The 23,152-nt window shown below is 44.3% G+C and overlaps 1 protein-coding gene across 7 annotated transcripts in view; it reads left to right on the forward strand.

Annotated features, from left to right (window-relative positions):
* LOC116845494 (nephrin) overlaps positions 1–23,152 on the forward strand; it is a 338,079-nt gene that overhangs the window by 198,973 nt on the left and 115,954 nt on the right. The window contains exon 1 of one of the 7 annotated variants that reach the window (XM_032818246.1): positions 5,233–5,432. The exons of the other annotated variants lie outside the window; for them this stretch is intronic. Within the exon in view, the coding sequence (XP_032674137.1) occupies positions 5,390–5,432 (43 nt within the window). The 5' untranslated portion in view covers positions 5,233–5,389. Of the gene's footprint in view, positions 1–5,232; positions 5,433–23,152 lie in introns of those variants that run through there. 7 annotated transcript variants of the gene reach the window in all.

Below are 23,152 nucleotides of genomic sequence, written 5' to 3' on the forward strand. Positions count from 1 at the left end.
GCGAGATCGTGCATCCGAGAGAAAACGGCCGGGGGCCAGTGCGCCGGCACCACCCTTATCTCGAGGACGAAACCACCTTCCGAGACGAAGTTTCCTTATCGTTTCGTTCATCGTCCTCATCGGCGGAAGAAGTTTGCCTTTCGGATAACGAGAGAAGCTTCTGAGCGCGCCCGCGTGCACAGCCGCCTGCGGCGATTCAGCAGCCAACCAGGGAAAACGGCCGGCCGATCGTCTCTTTGACCTCGGCGGCGGTTGAGCCTCCGGATATTCTCCGATTTTCCGAATGTTCGCGATCGGAACCGGTCTTTCCGACCGAATCGACGACGGGGGTGGAACGCGGCGCGGAATCGAGCGCGACGAAGGCGCGTGAGTCTCGTTTTAGCATTAACGTTGCGCGCCTTTTCGTGTAATATAAGATCTACAATATTATAAAAGCTCCTCCTGCGTTACAATAGAATATCTCCAATGAAAATCGATAATCAATTCGTGGTGGGGGGGACATCGACACTTTTGATGTTTTGAATTGCATCAAATTGGTAATCAGTCATTCAAAATATAATTTTCTGTTTCAATTCATCACGTCATATATAATATAAGGAGAGAAAAAAATATTTGATTTACCCTAGATTGATCCAATCAGTTATCTGATTTGTGTTAAATGCTATTATCATTTCATATCATCCTGGTATCATTTAACGCAATTTAGCAATCAGAATTCTTATTAATAATAAGGATTACCAAGTTAAGATCCTATTAAAAATTGGGATCTTACATCACCACCTTATGTAAATTAGATAACTGGTTGCAATCAACTTGATCAGGAGCTCGGGACAAATTTCTAATCGAGTGAACGGGATTATAGATGTCTCAAGAAGAACGGCGTCTCGTCAAACTTCCGCCGGCAATAGAGACATTGGTGTTTGCTGAGGAATCTGACGGAAAACACGCGACGATACAACAAGCGGAACACTATACCGCGTACATTTACCCCGCCGGATATGATTCAATCGGACATAAACGAGTGAAAACGTGAATATAATTACCGGTTGACAGTGACGACGGTCTAATCTCGCGGGCTCTTACGCATTATCGATAACTACATCGCCCGAAGTCGACATTACCAATATATCTGCCGCCAGGGAAATACCGCCGAGTACTCGTTCCTTTCGATCGCCGTTAACGAGATCAGCAATGCTGATAACCGCTCACGCGCTGTACGTAATTGCTCGCAACGTATCCGCGCTCATAAATACGCGCTGGTACTGCCAATCAGCGGATTTTTTTTCTGAACGATTTATAGCGCACTGTGCATTGAGAGAAGAGGTTTCGTTAATTCAATAAAACAGCCGCGACAGATGTTCCGTTAATATGGAACAACGAATGACCCCGTAATAGGGACAAGTGATCTTTCAATTTGCCGCTCTAAGCAACACTTCCGTAATGGAGACACAACTAAACCGAGCTAAATAGACGAGGACAAACGTGAATTGTGTGCCCCAGACAATATATGGTGGTTAAAATGAGAAATGACCTGCAACGCGGTTCGTTTCCCTAACGATCATCGAGCAGCAAACGTGACCGTGTTCTGACAAACGAGGGACTTTTCTCAGCGTGGAAGATAATGGTCAAACGATCCGGCGTGAACCAGCTTTTCATTATTGTGAACGGATTTTCTGCGCGCTCGCGTAGTTTTTCGTCAATCTCATTTATGGATTCGAAGGTTAGAGGGGCTTGTGAACGAGCCCCCGCGCTCGCGGGAAAGGACACCATGTACACGCCAGGATGGCACCGTCCTTGACGTTTTACCTCGCCGCTTGTAAATTATTCGTTATACACGACCCGAAGGTACTAAACTGCTTTACGGCGGTTGCCAACTGCGACGCCTCACGGCTAAGTTGATTCGGCGACGGGATTTAAAAGGGGTCGGGGGGTAAACATTTCTGCAGCGGCGATCTATCGACGGGGAAATGCAGGACGAAGTTGAAGCTTTACGATCGCGTTTGGATTTGCGAAGCGTTGTCGCCGAACGCTTCACGGAGACGCAGTGGAGATAGGAGAAGAGCGACTTCGCTCACAAAGTCGAAGAATAGTTGTCGGCACGATTAGATAAGTAAGACGCGACTACACACCGACAAGGGAATGTATCTAAGCGTTATTTGAGAAAATAAACTGATAACGAATTTAACTAAAAAAGTAGAAGACGAAATTTTATCTCTATTTTCGACCTGAACTCTCTAACGTCTGTATATTCTGAAGGATCAGCGTATGTTTAACACACATGGAAATCCTATTTGGCGCCTCAAAATGACAGAAGAAAACGTACAAAATGTCTTATATAAGTTCTAAAAGAAGACTTCTCGGCAAAGTTAGTAAGTTAAATAGAATCAAAGAGATTGATATAGGCTTTAGAGTATCAAATTAAGTGTTAAATAGAATATCGAGGCTAAAAGAGAGTAGTATCAAAATTTCGACTCACGGAACGCGTTATGTCGTAGATTGTACGCAGTATTCGATTTCGACTGCAACGGTGGTGCAGCAGCGAGGCAATAAGTTCGACGGAAGATTTAGATTTGCTCCTGAAGATAAAGTTCCATAAAGTAGCGCATTAACCATATAACGGTAACCTTATTTCGCTATGAAGCAAAATGAAGCGCGGGAGCCGCTAGTATCCGGCATAAAAAAGGAGGAAAAAAACGTAATGTTTTCTCGTGTATATGAGCTTTTTAATATCGGACCGAAATATAAAGTTAGTAGTAAAACATCGCCTTAATACCAACAATGATGTATTACCTTTTCAAGTATTAAAAGTGGAACTATAAAGTGCACCTTACGTCGTGGATCAAATGGGCCGCGTCGTGAACTACATTTACACATCCCGCACATCCGTCGTTTTCAATTCCTACGCGGCCAAACGTTATGACAGATCCCACGCTTGGCCGACGTCAATCACTGACCAATAATTCATCATTCAATTATTCTCCATTACTACTAAACAATCGACTGCCTGCTCACGTCGCGTAAATATGTAGAAATGATCTTCTTCATTTCCTGTGCAATGAACTGAACCATGACAAATTTTTATATATTCGAACTATTTTGAAATTTATAATAAATATTACAAATTGAAAAAGCTTATAAAGTTAAATTACCATTCACTGTAAATTTTCCTTGACAATATATTTTTTAAATATATATTTTAAACATATTTTTAAACAGACGAGAGATTGTATTTCCTATATTGCGATTCGTTTCATTTATTATCGACTCGCCCGAGTTAAAATCGCGTTTGTGCTTTTAACCATATATTTATTCTCAACTCGACAGGTACTCAGTTTGATCTTTCGATATATATCGCAAAATTAATTAATAACACAGAAAAATTTTTATAATCATATTCTCATCAGAAATGTGACTGTCTCTCAGTTTTCGAGTGCATTTTGTTTAGTGTCGCTACGATTTTTCTACACAGAGAAATTGGCGAGCGGCGAGTCTTTTGATAACGATTGAGGCTCGGCGATAATGTTACGCACCGTTCGGTTTCTTTAGCCGAATGCGTCGCAGGAGAGGGAAAAAGTGTGAAGCTCGCGGCGCGAACTACAATGTAACGCGCGTAATGTCGCCGTTCGACGGCTAAAAATCGCGTGCCGCTTCAGGCAACATCGAACGCCCATATCTCGCGGAAAAATTGATGTAGAAACGTGAAACAAACGCCAATCTTCTCGATATTTCGCGCTGCACATTCAATCCCGCGGGGGTCTTACCATTGGATATATAAACACTAAAAATTATCGACTAGTCAACATTGGTTTCTCTATGTTATGCGTTTCTCATCACTGTTGAGCTTGATCTGCAATATGTTCTATGCTTTTTATTTCTGTTCTCTTTATCTCTTTCTGACTTAAACATTAAGCTTTAAAAAGATAGAGAACAAGAAACAAGAAGCACACTGTAGATTAAGCTTTAACCCTCACAGCATATTAATATTGCCATAAGGTTACAGCAACCTTAAATTGTAAGATAGTAACATTATACAGAGGTTAATAAACCTGTCACTAATAACATGAAAATGTTCATCCATGCTCATTCCATTAACATTACAGAAACCTTATACGGAACGTTATATTAAAGTTAATATAATATGCCTAGAACCTTTCAATATTTTTGAGAAATTCTTAATAAAGAAATAATTACATATAAGTAATTAATGCTGAAATACTAAAGATTATATTAACTTTATGACAATATTATGTAAGGTTATCTTGTAAGGTTAATGGCAGATTGCAGTAACATGCTCATTAAAATATGTAAGCTTGTAACTTATCCGTAACCTTACTGTGCAATGTTCGAAGCTGTGAGGAAACTGATTCAGAAAATGAGAACGTTTCTGGATGGAACTGACGAAAAACTTAGTAACTATCGATCTATCGATAATAAAGTATCCGCGGGACACTAATCTATATCACACTATACTTAACGCTGCACTCCTTATTAATAAATCAATGACTTTGTTTACACGACAGCTTAAAACCGGTTTAGTAACTATCGTGGTTAGTGAACTTCTGAATCCGATTGGAGTATATTTTTAGATCTAAAAGAATATATCAATCAGATACGAAAGTTTACTAACTACGGTTGTTATTAACTGGTTTTAAGCTGCCGTGTAAACTTAGACAGTGTTACCAAGATTTGGCATAGCGTGTATCTCTGGTACTATATTATCTACATATGCTTGTAATTACCATCGCACATTTCTAACTCTGGATTAAGAAATCCAATCGTCGCGCGATCCTGTTACTAATTAAGTAAATCGATGGTAATCACAAGTATGAGAGACACTGACTCGACACGTTGCGACGAGCATCGAGAAACGAGATTACTCGCTAATAATGTACGGTATTTCCCGACGATCGCTATTTTCGACATTCCTGACACTTGTTCTCGCACAAGATTATCTTTTGAGAACAGACAAGAGACACGTAAAACGCAGAACGACGTGTTGACTGATGTGTTTATGGCGGCTGCTCGACGCAAAAAGACCGAAGATGCCCAGAAACGAATATGACTGGATGAAAATGATCGATCTATTGAATGTCGATAACTATCGATGTATCGGATAGTAATCGCGGAACTAAGCCAACAGATGGCGTACAAGCGCGGTACGTTTACGTACGTGAGAAATTGCGCGTGCATCGGTGATCTTTTCGCGCTGAGCAGCAGCCATTGACACATTGATCGAGCATCGCTTCGCGTTTTGCGTATCTTTCGTCTGTCGAAAGTGAATCTCGCCCGGAAACAAGTGTCGGGAGTGTCGAAAACAGCGATGTACGATCGTCGGGACGTATCATGAGTACGTTATTAAGCAGTGATCTTCCCATATTCCCATATTTGCATGGACCCGGTGCTTGTCTGTCAAGTCGACATCTCACACACTTGTAAGTACCATCGACTCAAGTAGCAATAGAATCGGAGGATCGTCGAATTTATCAAGCGGGAGTTAGAAATTCAAAAGGGAACAGAGATAGATAATAAATGCTAGAGAGATATACGCGACGCTGAATTTCGGACGGTAACGTCAGTGTGCCAGTAAGACAGAGAGGGCTGTAGAGGGCGCGTCGTTGTAGGAGCGCGTAGAGATCCTTCAGTAAGAGATGCGCAAACTTCGATTGTTTACAAGAATATGGCGGGTTCCATGTGTGACATGTGTTGATATGTTTATGAATATATATATATATATATATATATATATATATATATATATATAAGATTAATATATATAGAATATATAAATTGCTGATAATTAAGGTAATATTAATGCAATAATAATAAAATATTATTTCACATAAATTGTAAAATATATGTGAGAATTGAAAATATTTTAACAGTCATATTCACATAGGAGATATCTGAAGTAAAATATAATGCCAGGCTGCTGCCAAATTGTAAAAATCCTGCAGCAAAAGGGTTTTCTGTTTTACATATCTATAAATTTATTAAATTCAGTTTACGTAATTTATCTTCAATTTTAATTAATTTATCTTTACCGCGCCTTTATCAATAAAATACGATTATTTCATTGGTTCTGCCATATTCTTGCAAAGTCGGCCAGGACCAATCCCGTCGCACTCAAAGATTGCGCATCTCTTACTAGAGGATCTCTAGGAGCGCGACACCGTTCACATCGCAGCGCTAATAGTCGACGTCCTCAATCGCGCGACCATCTTGATTTCGATCTTTTCGCGTCGAGTCACCACTGACACATCGATCAACACGTCGTTCTGCGTTTTACGCGGCTTTTCCCTGTCAAAAGTGAATCTCGCGCAGAAATAAATGTCGGGAGTGTCGAAAACAGCGATGGGCAATCGTCGGGATATATCGTGAGTACATTATTAACGAATAATTTTCTTCTTTCTCGGTATATTATGTCAGTGCTTGTCGCGGCGTGTCCTGTTATTATCATTGAGTAGACTCAAGTGATAATAGAATCGAACGATTGTCAGATTTATTAGTCGGGAACAGGAAGTGCAGTAATCAGAGGAATAGATATAGTTAGATGTTTCTTGACACTAATTGCTAATTAATCGAGCTCTGTCTGGTCGAAAAGCCGGTTTATCGACCTATCGATTGGTAAGGCGGCGATTGATAACGTGTATTGAATATGCGTTTATGCCCGCCATATATAAGCTTGCTATGACGCATGTCCACGTGTACATTAATGACAGGTGGAACACGCGACATATCGATAACGCAGGAATTTATTTAGATACGAAAACACACAGAGAAAGCGTCGGAAATTTTGATCACATCAAAGCACGAAGTTCCGTGCATATTGCGTCCGAAAAATTTCACGCCGGCATTCCCGCGTGTAATCCGTCATTTTTCCCAAATATGCGCGTGATTTTGACAGCTGGGCCAATATTGCATTACAATCAGTGTCGAGCGTTGCACGAGAAATTCACTCTCGGTTGATGTATCCCGACCAAGAATTGGTTGTGCCGGTGTTGGGGCCTCGAGTTGGGGCGTCCGACTGTAATTCGATGCTAAGCCAATAATGGCCGTTGGTGCCGAGCCGATATCGAAAAGCCGGCATCCAGTAATGGTCTGACACACACATAGAGAGAGAGAGAGAGAGAGACAGGTAGTAAAAACTCTATTGCAAATTCGCGAAATTTTTGTCAGGACGTTTTTGCGTGACAAGAAGGAACGCGTAATAGACGCAGCTTCGATGATACCTTAGCGCCGAACGAGACTTACGATTATAAAGGACGATGCGTTTAATCGCGCGAAATCGCGTACGTTTTACAGATGCGTTTAAAACGGATTATCGCGAACAAGCCGCACGTAACGTATGCAAACTCGGCGGCGACAAACTCGCTTAACTCCGCGCGTTGAATATTCGGCAGCTTTAAGCCACGAGCGGGCTAATGCCGAGCGGGTCAACTTTACCGCGATATTTTTGCTTATCGCGTCGCCGCCGGTTGCAAAGTTGAAAAGAGCAAAAAGAAGGAAGGAACCACATCCACGAAGGAAACTGCGGAAAGCGCGATATTAAGTCCTTGACTCTTCACCCTTTCTTGTGAAAAAGAAAAAGGGGTGAAAAATGGTTGCGAGGATGTGGGCGATTTCACTCTCTTTTTCGCCGCTTTTCTCCCTCTCTCTCTCCTTCAGTTTTCATTCAGAAAAGACCGGTGTTAACCTGTTTAATCAACACATTGTATCGCTCTGTCTTCCCCAGAAATACTTCGCTCCTGATACCGAGATTCCGTCTCGTCGATATGTCGGTATTGTTCTCGATACTAGAGTCTGGGCATTTGGGAGTTAGTATCGAAAAAAATTGCGCAATCGACGCGCCGAAGGAAAGCGTTAAACCTCACTCGCGGACGATAACTCGCGATAACATGCACCGAGCGCACCTGCACTCCCGATCCTCAATTTACCGCGACGTTGCTTTCCCTCGCGCGATTTTATATTTACGCGTTCGAAAATCTCTCAAGTAAATATAGCAAGAATAGGTGATGCGTACTTTTTACGTTTTTTTCTCTTCTCTTTTTTCAACTCCATTATATTCCGTGCAATTTGTACCACGCGCTGCGAACTCTATTGCGATTGTGCGCGCGCGCGCGAGAAATCTTTTGTGTAAATCGGGATGAGCGAATAGGATCTGAGTAATTGTGATAACAGAGTGCCGACACCGCGATATCGCGCACGTTTTTTCAGTGACGGAAATAACACCGATCGTGGAACCCTGCAATCGATGTGAATCCGCGTTTTGGACAGCCGTCGCGTTCTAAGTTGTGCGGGAGATCATCGGTGTCTTTCGTTCAATTTTGCGGGACGTTGCGGGACGTTCTTCGAATATTGGTGACAATAAAATCACGTCGTATCAGCCGCTGTGCCAGCGATCTCTGGCGCGCACCGACGGGACTCTCGCGAGTCCCGCAAATCCGCAAGGGCGGCGCGGGAACATCACAAGCTCGCCTAACGACCCCCGCGATGAATACCTCGGGCTCTAACTCGCGCTCTAACTCGCGCTCTCACACACGGTCTTCGTATGTCGGAAGAAGCTCCGCCGAAACTATTCAAACTCCGTCGGAAGGTAAGAGCACGCCGCGCCTTGCCATGCCACGCCATGCCACGCCGCGCCACCAGAGCAAGTAGTGGTAGATGTAGACCCTACGGTGCAATAAGCAGACGGACGAAGACAGACCGTGAAAAGGGAACGTCTCTCTCGTTGTCGGAGTCGGAGTCCAGGTGGAGCTTTCGGCGAAGCACCGACGGCGGGCCTAATGACTCCGGCCACTCAGAGAATACACTAATTACCGTGGAAGCGTTCCGTACACGCTTCCGCAACGTAAGCATTGTGCCGGTCGCGCCACGTTCGTCGTTGAATCCCACCCTCTCTCTCTATCTCTGTCTCTTTCTCTCCCCCCCCCTCCACTTCCCTTTCTCTGTCTTTCTCTCTCTCTCTCTCTCGCTCTATTTCCGTTTGTTCCTCCTCTCTCGAATGTGCGAGATATTAGGAGCGCACGACTCGAGCCTGTATTACGTTATTGTGCAGTTGGCATGTAATCTATACAAAGTGCTTCGGGTTCCACACACTCGATTGCATAAACGGATCCTTGGCGCCGATTTGTTGGGAATTTACCTTTTGTACAGAAATATTCAAAAGCCGATCGTGTTTTTTTTTTTTTCAATTTGGAGGTACATCGCGACAATCCACCGATTGTGTGTGGGAACTAAGCTTGAGCGTGGTAAGATCGTCGGCATCGCGTTAGAATAATTTCGTAACGAAAATAATCACTTTCTGTTGTTTTGTTACTATTATCTCAGTTATGTATTTGCGCTTGTCTGATCAACGAAGGTACACGGACAGCAGCGGAGGATTTTTTCATCGGATCATGAAAAAATCTTTTGGAACGTACAAAAGCACAAAAATGCAATTATCGCGAAATAAAAAGACACGCGCTGCGCGCGCTTTGCGCTGTTGGATATTCAAAAGGACTCCTCGACTCAGCTCGGCGGCGGGTGTTTTATTATTTTCTTTTTCTTTTTTTTTCTTTCCGTCTTATTTTGTCGTAGCGTTATAATAGCTCGTATATACCTTTGAGCATGAACTACCTCTAACTCTAATTTATTCTCTCTCTCTCTCTCTCTCTCTCTCTCTCTCTCTCTGTCTGTCTTCCTCTTGTCCCTCTTTCTTTCCTCTCATACACATTCTCTACCCCTTTCTCCTCTTCCCGAATGTGCGAGATATTAGGAGCACGACTCGAGTCGCGCCACGTTCTCGTGCAACTGGCGTGTAGGTCATAAACTGGCTGTCCGTGCCTGTTTCCGGCTACGAAGTGGAGGCGTAAGGTTGGTAGGCACCATCCCGAGAAACAGTGGCGCGCACTGAATTTATTAGGACGCGACGAAACTTTCGGGGACTCCGGGAAATCCATACATTTTTCACGCCGCGATAAATTCTTATTGTCCGCGCGCGCGCGCGCCCACGTAACGTCCCGTGCCGTTGTTACGTCGTACGCGGATCCGCCGACCGATGTTACCTCGCTGTGCATTATACACGAGCCGTGACTTATGCGCCCTCGCTGCGAGATATGAAAGCTCGAGATTAAATAGCGCCGCCGCTCCCCGAAATAGTTTGATGGATATTAGCGAGCAAGCGTGCGGTTTTAGATACAATGCCCGGCAGAATTCGAAACATGGGATCTCGGTCGGCGAGTTACACGGTAAATGGGACAAGTAGTAGTAAAATACAAAAAGTGGAAAGAAAACAATAAAGCACCGTTTGGCATAAATAAATTCCATTTGATATCTCCGTACGACGAGCGAATAGTATTTAACGTTCAAACAGACTTAGTTGGACAAACGTTTATTTTGCTCGAGTTATTCGAGCTTAAGCTCTGTGTTTAACGTAACATATTTATTTTACGTTTAGATCGATATCGCGTATCAACGCAAGACGAACACCTCCGATTTTCCATCATTTCGCGGTCATATTTTATATTTCCGTATATTTTTTGTCATAACAGAAACAGACCAACGGCGGGACCGAAACTGAACGAATGACGCTGTTTTCGTCCGCAAAATTTACCCTTAATTTCGATTATTAACGTTATCCTGTTATCGATATTACATTACATTGTAATAGGCGGACTTTGTATTACCATAACAATCGGACGAAATGTTATTCCTACTCGTGAACATACGAAAATATTACTTGCATGAATAAAAATTATTCAAAGGGAGTGAGATATTTTTTAATCTGTGCGAGGAGAGATATACATTGAAAAATAAAGAGAGAAAGAAAGAGAGAGACAACGAGCGAGAGAAAAAGAGAAGAAGCGCAGAGCCGAACGCGACATCGCCTTTATTTTCTATGAAAATTAGGATGGACACGTAAAAACCTATCGCGTCGCGCATACCCGTGTTTTATTCCGTCGTGTCGCGCGCAGAACGTGAGTGTCGTGGTTTTCAGTCTGGATTTGCCGGCCCTCCGGCGCGGGTCAGAGCTACATTATTGTCGCGTTACGCGGGGTTATGCAAGGTTAGCGACCTGGTAATAGTAACGTTTCTCTCCATTCGCTAATAAGTTTCTTTACGTCGTTGTTTAACTTAGGAACTCGCGAGAAGAGAGAGGGAAGGAAAGAGACAGAGAGAAGAGCAGAGAGAGAGAGAGAGAGGAAAGGAGGGAGAGATGTACATCGCGGTCGATATGGCGTAAACTTGGTCGTAATGTAGTTCACCGAACTTTCCGCTCGTGGCTAGTATATACTTTCCCACGAGCTCCCAGGTATCATATTTACGACTTATAGACCTCGTCAGAGGTGCTCGCATTCCCAGTTCGCGGCTATATCTTCGTTCGGTATGCACGGGAAATGGGACAAAGGCAAATGGTAATAACTATCTCCGGCCCGAGAGGAAGAAATCGTAACAATTACTCCGAGGCACACTTGCATTCGTGGCCACGTCGCTTCTTTCTTCGCGCGGCACATAATCGCGTATCCCTGGAGCACGGCAATTAAATCCCCCGGCTGGCACATTGTGATCGGTGCGTTTATGCACCGTCGCGCATTAATTACCCCGTAAAAAGAATCGCCGAGTGTAATTATCATGGTGATACACGGTGATTAGATCGCGCGATTTAATAGCGACACAATGACAACGCGGTCATTAATTCCATCCGTGACTGCACTGTTATATAAAAATTTGTCGAAGTGCAATCGCAACGAATCACTGTTCGCATCAGCTTCGAGTTAATGGCAGTTGTACGTATCAAAAGAGCAGTAACAATAATAGGTTATAATTATGCAAGAACGATCCGATCTATTTGAAGTGCGTTTTGAGGAAAATAAAGGTGAAAATTTGGTACATGATTTACAAAGTATTGACAGCACTTTGGTTTTGTTTTTCTTTGGTTTCGTTCAAAAAATATTCAAGCATGGCGATTTTACTCCTTTTAAGAGTATTTGTTGTTAAAAAGAATAAATAAAAAACACAATTAGTAAAAAATGGTGCAACCAGTGGAAAATAAAGACTTTTTCAATTAATTTTAGGCGCTCATAAGGCTTGGATCTTGTTTGATTTATGCAGAAAGACGTATAGATTACCGTGGATAAAAATAAAAAATCCAAAAACATAATTTTGTGGGTTGTATCATTCTTGCACAACTATGGCCAATTGTGTCAGCACAGGCGACATCGCATTTTCCCATTTTCTACGACTCGCTCACGTGTGGTACCAGCGAGCCGCGCGATACAATAACAGCTCGCGTCGCGAAAGAATGCTATTTATTTAATTGCATAGGAGCGACGGACGCCGTCGTCGTCGACGCGCGCTCACGCGCGCGTGAGAGAGCGCGCCGTTTTCCGAATTTTTATCAGCGTGGCGCAGCGCGACCGGCAATTTCTTACGTGGCCGGGCAATCTCGGTGGGAATTTTTCATTACGCGGGACAAGAAGATTGAATCGATTTTGTGAAATAGGCTCCCCCCTCGCGTCCGCTTGGCACTTTGTTTTTCGGCGAGCGCGAACACGCACGCGCGCGTACTCGCTCGACGGCCGGCGAGCACATAACTCGCTTAATCGAGTTAATCCGCCCGTAACTCGGCGGCCGCCAGTCGACCCTGTATAAATACAATACGTTGCTTTCGCACACGGCTACGACCCCGAAAAGGGGAAAGTCCGACACGTCCTGCTGTTAGCGAATTAAAAAATGAGATTGCAAAAAACCTCGGAGCTACACGTGGCGTTCGAGCTTTCCCGCATGTCGTGTCGTGTCGCTCGAGCTCGCGACGAAAGAATAAAACGACGAATTACCCCCAAAAAAGAGGGAGAGAGGGAGAGAAAGAGAGAGAGAGAGAGAGAGAGAGAGAGAGGGAGAGAAAGAGGGAAAGGCAAAAGCCAGCGGGTTCACTCCATTTTTGTCTCCCCAAGCCGCGCGTAATGTAAAATTAAATGGAACACGCCGGGAATAAACGTAATAAATATTTTTAATCGTGCGTTCCCCATACGTCCTACCTGCGTGAAACAAAGACAAATCGTCGCATGTACTCTCTCTCTCGCGCGCGTGCAGGGTCGCGCGCTTTCGAGTTGACCGCGTTTACCGAAGAGCAACGAACAATCAACGCTCCTCTTTATTCATAGAATTCCATAGTACTCGCGCTACGGCCTCTTTGTTACAGACGTAAACACATTAAACTTCCAGCGCGATCGAACGCCGTAACAGCTCCGTTCGCATTTTTCGCGTGTAGATCTCGTTCGACAAACACAAAAGCAAAAGCACCCGGTCAGCCGGTCGATCGCTCGGTTGGTCATTCTGCCGGTCGGCCTGTCGCTTTTCGTCGCTTTACACCCTTACGAGCTCGTCGTGAGCGCGGAAAAAGGGCCAACGAAACGTGCTAGTAGCGAAATTCGCGTCGAGGCCGAAGCAAAAACAGAAGGCGATCGGTAATTGCGTCCCGACACAACATACGGCTACAAACGCGCACACGCGCACACCCGGCCGGCGAGGCCGCGTTTTTGCCGAGGCGCTTTCGTGGCCCGGATTGAACGCGGCGAGGTGCTGTACGGGTGCGCGACGAGAGCGGACGCGACCTCGGATTTTCACTCGCCCGGCACGCCAACCGGCCATTACCTATCCCACGACTCGGCAGGTACGAAGCTCGCGGCACGATCCAGTAAATACCCGATATGCCGCGATGAATGAACGGAAACCAGTCTTGCGTTGCGATGAGCTCGTCCGTCTCTGACGGCGAAGGCGAATAAAACCGGATGCCGCGTTGTAGTATTGCCGACCGACTGGTCGCGCTAGAAGATAGCGGACTCTCGGCTGGGCTCTGCTATGCGCGGGATGTCGTCCTCAGGAATGTGCCGAGAATTTATTGCATTAACGAGGTAGGTGCGTAAAACGCGTCAGGTTGATCGCTCGGCGATCATATATCTTTCTCCCTCCTGAGGGTCGCACTTCTTCGTTTCGAAATGTCGAGTGTTGTAAATAGGCAATAATCATGTATGGGCGTTCTCCGTGATGATAGAGGCCCAAGGATTGGCGTGTTTTGTAGGTGGATAATAGTAGATGGATAATTGTAGATGGATATTCATCTCACGCGTTCAAGGCGAAGGAATTGTTCCTGTTCAAGTGTAAAGTTGGATGTAATCATTAATCTTAGAGTCTAATTCGCTAAATTTTGGAATAATCGTTTATATCAGAAAGATAGCACGAGTAATTTGTACTCACATTGAAAACCTTAATCCTAGAAAAGTACACTGAGAAAGAAATATATAAAAATTTATTCATGGCGTATAAAGTTTATTTCTGCGAATAAAAATATACCACAGAAAAATTTTCAAATGTTTTTCTTTTCAGCGTAGTGATAACCTATGTACGAGTATTGAATGAGTAAAAATTACACATTCAAGCAATATCTCAGAAAAAACCATCCATTTCAGTGGGTGATGAAATAAATATTAAAGATATTTATTATTGAAATCAATACTTAAAGTTTTCAGTTAACAAAAGTTACTCATGCTAGGATTGAGAGCTCTAGAAATAAAGAAGTGGGTGAATGATTGAGTTTTGCAAAATTGACGAATATTTATTAACAGATAGCTGAAACTATCCGGCGTTGTCCGGCGTTATCACAAAGCGTCAAGGGGATGAAATCAGAAGGAGGGATGGGATGTCCAGGTTTCATGATTGCCTATATTTGCCGCGGGGTCCTAGAGAGTAATTATGCAAAATTTGGTCCGGATCGGTCAAAGGGTTTAGGGGTGTATAGAGAACAGACAGACATTCTATTTTATGCATATATATATATATATATAGATGTAGATTACAACATATAATAGTTCCCGACACGTCCTTCATTTCGAATATTCGTCACCGACTCAATCTGCTGAGAGAAACTAGTTTGATATAATTTTGCTAAATAGCGCGAAGTTGTGCGCAAAGTGGCGCACTTGGCACTTCCACGTCACGTTTATTTAACACCTTACTTTAGTCGGAACGATAGGAATTCGCTTATTCCTCAATCCTCCCCGCATCTGAATGCAACTTGGACGATGTAACGGGCATCTAAGGTACGTTCGATATCGGATGACCACTTCCCAACTCAATATCGGATATTCGAGTTCGTATCGAATGCTGGGTATAGCGTTTCAATTGCTTTCGCCGAAGCAGGAAGTGAATCTTAACAGTGCGAGACCCACAGAATTGATATTTTCTTTCAATCGCCGACATCTGCGCAGACATGGTCCCATGTACAAAGTGTCTGATCAACGGTACTACACCCTTTTTACCGGCCCAGCCGTTAGATCTCCTCCGTTTTCTTCTTCTTTTTCCCCAATTATTTTCCTCCTCCTCCGATAGAGCTCCTCGTTACTGATATAACAATCACGAGAGGGAAGCAACAGTGAGTACACCCCGTATGATTAGAGTACATCGCGCATAATTCGCAGAAAAGGGGAGCTATACCGTGTCGCATTGGCGGCATACACCTAATTTGCGAAGAATTTATAATGACCTCGCGAGATAGATGTTTGTCTCGCGACTCGAAATCTCCGATTGAGTTCTCTCCTCGAGATCATACAATTGACGCGACGATTGCCCGCTCAATAGTCGCGCCGGATCTCCGCTCTTCTCCGAGCGTTCCCCGACGATAATCGCTTTTCGATATGCAAACGCCAGGCAGGTTTCCACGCCTCTGTTCCGCGAACTGTTCCAAGACACCATTCATTCCGCTACGATGCTCGCTCGCTCGTTCACGAACGTGCAACCCTGGCCGGCGCGCTGCTTGTCCATTATCTACTTTACGCCACGACATGTCGGGCGCAAACCAGTTCAGCCGGTTGCCAGTCCAGTTGGGCAAATAGAGCCGGCAAAAAGACGGGGTAGCGTACTCTTAACAGATTATTGCGCGGCCTGGTCCAGTCGGTCGTGGCTGAAGGGGCCACTATCGGGGACACTGTAACGCGTCCAATTAGTCACGCGTCCTCATGTGTTATTATCCGTTTAGAAGGCCAATAAATTTTCACGTTCTTTCGGTTTCTCGACATTGTGCGAGCGGCTCGCGTGTTAACGTAGATACAATATATCTTCGCAGAATTTTACGTTATTGTGCTGCCTTGTTTTTCTCTTTTTCTCTCCTTCTCTCTCCCTCTCTCTCCTTTCCTGCCTTTTTTTATTATTTACTCTCACGTCGAAATCATCAACATCACTGAGAGTGAGAGTGAGAGTGAGAGAGAGAAAGAGAAAGAGAAAAAAGAGAAGTCGTTAAATAACAATTGAAAGAATTTGGAGGGCTACTCCGCGTCATCTGTCGCTCTCCGACGAGAGAGATCGTTACTCAAGAATGATCTACGAACTGAAAGATGCGAGCGAAGGAAAATATTGATCCGCGATACGCCACGCTTCGCCTTATTTCGATGATTCCTGTCGCACCGCGTTAACTCTCCTCCGACATTTGAAGTTCGCTAAAATCCCGAAAGATTTAACGTCCCGTCGAATCGGGTCCACGGGTGAGTCCACCAAAGGCGCGGTAGTTTCCTCGGACGACCGAACACAAATTCGTTCAATTGGATTCCCCGCATTTTGCAGGAGATTGTGAATGCTCGTCGCGCGAGCAACTCGGGCGGGGAAAAATATGAAATTACGTGCGCTCCCGTGCGCTTCTTTGCGCAAACACCGGGGGATTATGGTGACGTAGGAAACTCGTTTCCGATGAACTTTGCAGCGCGCGCGAGCCGTATACTTGAGACGTAAGGTAACACGGCGGGATGTTACGCGGTAAATTACGCCCTATGATTCCTCAGCCGTTCGCCCGACGTGTAACGAGTAACGGAAGAACCTGCGCGATGCCGCAATTACTTGGCGGAAACGAGATACTAATCACTGCCGCTACCTGAAAACCCGGCCGAGACGCGGGAATAACATTGACGGACGAAAGTGACAAACGTGTAACGAGAATTCTTTCGATTTTATGGAAATGAAAAAACGTTCATGAATATGAATAGGCGGCATAGTTCATATCTCTCCGTGTTACAGACGTAGACACAGTTACCAAGTTCTTCGCGTGAGATGCAAAGTGCCGCGCTTTAGAGATGCATTGGACGTGCCGCGCCCTAAATTCTTTCAAGCCGCGTCGCAATTTTTGCGCTCGCGACGTTTCAATTTTCTTCAAATTATATACGCGCTCGTATATATGCAGATTGTGTATTAATATGCGGCGTTAACGCGGCACGATTACTCGGATTCCACCGCGGTCGGCAATATTAATCGTCGATCCTTCGTCAACTCTGAAAGTCGCGATAAAAATCAATGGCGCGCGCACACGTTAACTGGCCGAATACTCGCGCGGATTAAACAGCTAATTCGTGAGGTCGAAGTTTCCCGGAATTCGCGTGCTATTCGAAACATTAGCCCGGGTCGTTAATATCGCGCATACAGCGACGAAATTTTTACCGGCTCCTGCGTCGAAAGTTGACTTTTGAAAAATGTCGGAGCTCCCGGCGGTGGCTGACAGCGAGAGAGAGAGAGATGAAGGGAAAGAGAGAGAGAGAGGGGGGAGGGAGAGGGGTAGTCTCGGCGAGAGCCGAGCAGCCGAGCGCGCAGACTTTTACAAATTGCAGTTAAACCGACGAAAGCGCGCAGAATTCAATTTCGCCCGAAGTTACAAAGTCGGCCGCATCCTCGAAGGGGGTGGGAGAGAGGAAAGGAGGGCACGGGGAGTTGACGCGCGGGGCACCGGCCCGGCCCGTAATAGTAATAAAGTCTGCCTAGAATTTCATTATTTCTGGTGATGCAAATCCCATTTGTGTCAGCTCGGAAAATGCGGCCACTCGCGCTCTTGCGCCGTGGCCGCAGTCGCGAACGTGTACCGGCCGAGCGAAAGACAATCTGTCGCTGCTGGATAATACGAATTAGCGAGATGTCCGAGCGAGCATTAGCCGAAGAAATGCCAGTCGACGGTCGGATTAGCCCGTAACTCGCGACGCTAACTCGAGTGAGGCTTGGACGGCGACTCCTTTCTTCGATAGTCGCGAGTTGAAACCGACTATCTCTCGGCCGGGTTAACGGTGCATCGTGAGAAACGCATGTCACCTTTTCTCCCGCTTTTCCTGCGCGATGCACTCGTTTGTATCATTGATTCGTAAGGCCCGTATCAATAGTCCTTACTTGAAATTTGCTTCACGCGGAACATTCATCTGAAATTCAAGTTAAATCGGCGTTCGTCGCTTGAGTCGCACGTTACCGTTGACGTTGTATTTTTAATCGCTCTACTCAACTGAAAAATATACTCTAAATTCAGATTTGAGTATTTTGCTTGGAATTTGTCCAACGTGAAATACTCAGATTTAAATTCAGAGTTCGATCGCAAGGTTTTTCAGTTGAATCGTGCGATGTGTATGCGGCGTTGCATTTTTAACCGCGATTTAACTGAAGGATTCATATTTAACTCTAAATTTAAATGCAAAAGAGATCTCACTCAAAATAAGTTTCAAGTGTTAATACTTCCCCTAACAAACGTTTATAAAAAACAAATTGATTCGTACAAGACACTTCGACAGTGGGCGGCCCAAGGGTCAGATTTTATTAGTGGAGTGGAGCAGAGGTGCCTCGTAGATTCGGGTCTCTGGTGAGTACATTGCAAGTAGATCATCGACATCGGAAAGGGCCGAAACCGTAGTCCCTGTTGTCCGTTAATTCGGCATCGCGAACTTTGCGTGCGCGAGCGATCCCTGGCGAAATTACTAAACTGCATTCACCACATATCTCCGCGCGCGCGCGTACATTGCACTGTGTTGCTAAGGGAAAACGCGGATAGACGAGAGGATAACAGTTTTAACATGCAGCGCTTGGAAGCCGCCGCCGTCGCGCCGGCACTCGATTTTTCGATACGCTCTAAATGACAAAGCGACGGGGATACGTCATTCCCGGAGTGGGCATGTCAGTCTGCCAATAAAATGCAATCGGACACACGACGGCGTCGAATCCGCGACGCTCGAGTTCACCGGATTTTCGTTACGGCTACATCATCTAGCCGACGATTCATTTGTCTCGTTGATGAGTCGGGGACATCGCTCAACGTGAAACATTTGGCGAGCGTCGGTTACCTTTTCTAGTTTAGCGTAATTAATGCCGCTGGGAGCGAAGCGTTTAATGCTGTTGTTAAGATGACATTGTCGGTACTATTTCAAGAATTACAGGGGATGATTGACATTATACCTCGAATATTTGACTATGGTTATTCAAAAATGATCCAACCTACGTTTTGAGAAAAATGAAGATGAAAATTTCTTTAAAAAGTATAGACAGCAATTTCTCGCGTTCGAGAAATCAAGCATGGTCGATTTTCTTCCCTTTAAAAATATTCATTGACAAGCTCAAAAAAGATGGGTAAAAAAGATGCAACTAGTAGAAAATTAAAACTGTTTTAATTAATTTTAGACACGCATGAGGCTTGGATCTTTTCTGTGTTATGTAGAAAAAACGTATGGACTACCTATCGGTAACGAAAACTCCAAAATAATTTTGTGGGTTGGGTCATTCTTGCGTAACTATGGCCATTTGATAATATTAATTTTTAACATTTAATATAATGTGGATACTTAATGTGTCACGATCCATCAGAAGGGTATCTCCAATCTCTTTCCCATGTACAGAAATGTATATATCTCTCTTCACATTTTCATCATCTGAAATCACCGCTCCACGTGGAATACGTAAAGAGGAAATACGCGCAAGTGTGCGAGTATATTAACCTTATTATCGCAGACCTTCGCTACACACATCGAACTTACCTCGACCTCGAGGAACGCAACGAGTTTAATAAACTTCCCGCGAAGAAGCAGCGCGACAAAATTAACGCCGTTGCCTCGAGAGGAGGAGGAGAGCTTGTAGCATCTCCGCCCACGATACTTACCTACAAGCAGCCTTCAAACCAAATACTCCTCGCTAACCGATCTCTCGGTTGTGTGGATTCTTTAATTGTCTCCGGAGACGGTGATCGTCGGAAGACGGAGGATCGTAAACGGTGCGACGCGCTTTTTACGTTACCACCGTGCGGACAGGCAATTACCCCGCGGATGCGTAAACCGAGAGAGCTCGTTAAGCCCGAGGAAGTTGGGGAAGCTGCAAGGGGCTGAAGGAGAAAAGCTCTGCTCAGGCACGCGGGTACGATCCGTTGCCAAACGATATCGCACGTCGGAGTTCGCGATTCGCGAGGCGCCTCCGCATTGGCTCGCGCCGCCTCTCGCCCGGGAGAACGTTCTTCATCTTCCGCCAAAGGATCGGCGACGGACCCGCCGTGAAACTTTCCCCATTTCCGAACTCGCCCGGTGAATCGATGCACGTAATTCGGACCCCGACATACGCATCCGCCGTCTCGCGCGCATCCCGGCCTATAATCCTCTGTAACTGCGGCGCCCGTACTTTCTCCTTTACAATTCCTGTCTCTTCGCCTCCGCGGCTTCCTCTATTCACCGCCCGTTCTTACGTCGTACCTCCTCGTCCTTCTCGTCGTCGTCGTCGTCGTCGACGACTCTTCCGTTCGTCCTCCTCGTCCCGCGCGCGGTGAGGAGCCAACTCGAGCCGCTCATACGTCGGAACAAGAGAGAGCGCACGAAGCTCGTTGCCGGTATCACAAACCGCATGAGAAAGAGAGAGAGAGAGAGAGAGAGAGAGAGAGTGAGAGAGAGAGGCGGAGAGAGAAGTGTATGCGAGTGCTGTGCCAAAACAACGGCTTGAACGGCAACGATACCAAGACGGTGTTCTCCGCGGAATTTTAAGGCGATTTCCTCCCCGCCCGAAATTGAAAGCCCGAACGGAGCTCGTTGCAGAATTATATACTCGCGTGAGAGGATTTTTGCGTTCAAACGCTCCCGGCGAATCAAGGAAAGTCGGAGAAGCAAATGGATAATAAGGCTTTGTTCTTCGCTCAAAGAAAGACGGCTCGACAGACGGGGCAATGATAGAATTTTAATCTCCGACGGAGTAATAGAGATTTAATAGAATCTTAATTATATAATAGAGAGTTGTAACGGAATTTTCATGATCGAGGCGCTTACTGTGGAGCGAGCCGTTGAAATTTCGACGATGGCGTGGAAAAGGCTGCCGTTAGATATTTTCGCTCTGGACATCGTCTTACCGTCAATATGTTCGAGGTTCTCGCCGCGGTCTCTGTATGTCACGGTGAAAAAGCGATTCGCGAATACGGCCCGATATCTATGTCAGTAATATCGACGTATCCGAAACACAAAACCGCGTATAAGCCTCGTCATTTTCGAACAGAGCGTTCGTTTTTCAACCATTGTTCGTACAATGGTATATGCGTGTGCTATGCGGGACGAAGGGACGGGGAAGGGATTTTATTCGGCCAGTGATTACGGAATAACGTCAGCTTCGCGTTTGAGTTATCGCGATGCGTCTGACGCGTGAAAATATAACGAGACGTGAATATGTAAAATACTTCTGTCTCCTTGAGAAACTTCTGTTGTTTGTTGTAGCGCAACATTCTTAGATTCTTCAGGAGGAGTCTCTCCGGAAATTGTCAGTGAAAATATTATCTAGAATTCTCTTCAATTTAACTCCATACTATAAAACACTATTACGCTTACGATGGGTTCGCAATTGTATCGTTTGTGCAAGTTTTACTTAAAAAATAATACAAATGAACATTTTTATTTAATAAAATAAAGCTGCGCTCATACACATATGTACATGTATACATGCGCGCGTGCATAGCTGAATAGATTAATTGTCGGTCGTTCACGCAAAACGGATTAAGTCTAGTTAGACAAATTTGTGGCAAATATACTGTTTCAAACACAAAGTACATCGGAAATCTGATTTGAATGTACAAACCGCACAATATTATCGTGTCACTTAATACAATATATTAATATTGATAATAATGATAGAATAAAATATTAGTTTATTATTATGTTTTTGAGTAATATCCTATTAGAGCAACATTCAGGTGAAAGTAATAGTAATATAGATAGTCCCACGCAGAAGTGCAAAAGAAACAAAATAATACGAAGAAAACGCAGAAGCAAAACAAAAATAAATAATAATAATAACTTTACTGAGTGAGGCTGATATAAATGATAATAGATAATAGATAAAGAGAGAGAGAGAGAGAAGGAAGAGAGAAAATGGAAAGCAAACAGCATGCAAAAAGAGAAGCGGCATCTTATATGCTACTGTAATGCCTAATTGAAACTTAAAAATAAAAATAATCAAATTGAAAGTAATTGGGACAAACAAACACATGAGCAGATTTTTATCAGGAGAGCATAAGACGATATCAGACGCATGAAGCAGCGAAGTTGTAGTGTCATGTATTCTTCGAGAACCAGAGATTGATATTCCGAATTAAAACTTGCAACTGCGATAAATCGTGTTTCACGATTATTGTATTCGCGCAGGATTGCTTGATATATATCGTATGCCACTCTAAAAAATGATTTTGTCACACACCAAAAATTATTTACGAGGAAATAATTAACATGGATAAATGATTGGCAAATACTGTAATATCGCAAAATGTTTAAAGTAAATATCATTATTATTATATTTCATATTAAATCAATATAGAGATAATAGAAACAGAATTTCTATCTGAACTATTTGTGAAATTTAACAAAAAAATCTCTCTCTGTAGCGCCCATCCAGATTAAAGTCAGAGAGAGTTGCATTTTTATTAAAAAAAAAAAAAATTGACTATGGCAGGCAAAAAATTTGCTTGGGACAAATTTTAATTATTTTTTTCGTATTTCTTTCATATTTCTATTTCGTCATTCTATTTCGCTATTCTATGTGATAAAAATATGAATGCAGTCTGATGAGTTCTATCAGGAACTCGATATTGCTGAATTTGATGATTTAATGTATTTAAAGCTGCTGTAAAACTTGTGTACATCAGTCTGTCGGGTGTGGCTTCTCCGTGACGCGATCATGCAATGACCCATGGTTGTCCCGCGCAAAGCGCGTAGAATTTCGTGGGAGTAAATTTAAAGGACGAGTACGATCGCCGGTGCACCGCGATTACGTTCTCGTGATACGGTCGAGAGATCTAACGACGGCTCGTTCGGTCGATGCTTCGGCGCAACCTCTAACGAGGTGCTTTCTCTCTCTCTCTCTCTCTCTCTCTCTC

Source organism: Odontomachus brunneus, unplaced genomic scaffold (genome assembly GCF_010583005.1).
Source record: "Odontomachus brunneus isolate Ranch 3 - 2012 unplaced genomic scaffold, Obru_v1 Obru_scaffold_052, whole genome shotgun sequence".
Lineage (NCBI taxonomy): Eukaryota > Metazoa > Arthropoda > Insecta > Hymenoptera > Formicidae > Odontomachus > Odontomachus brunneus.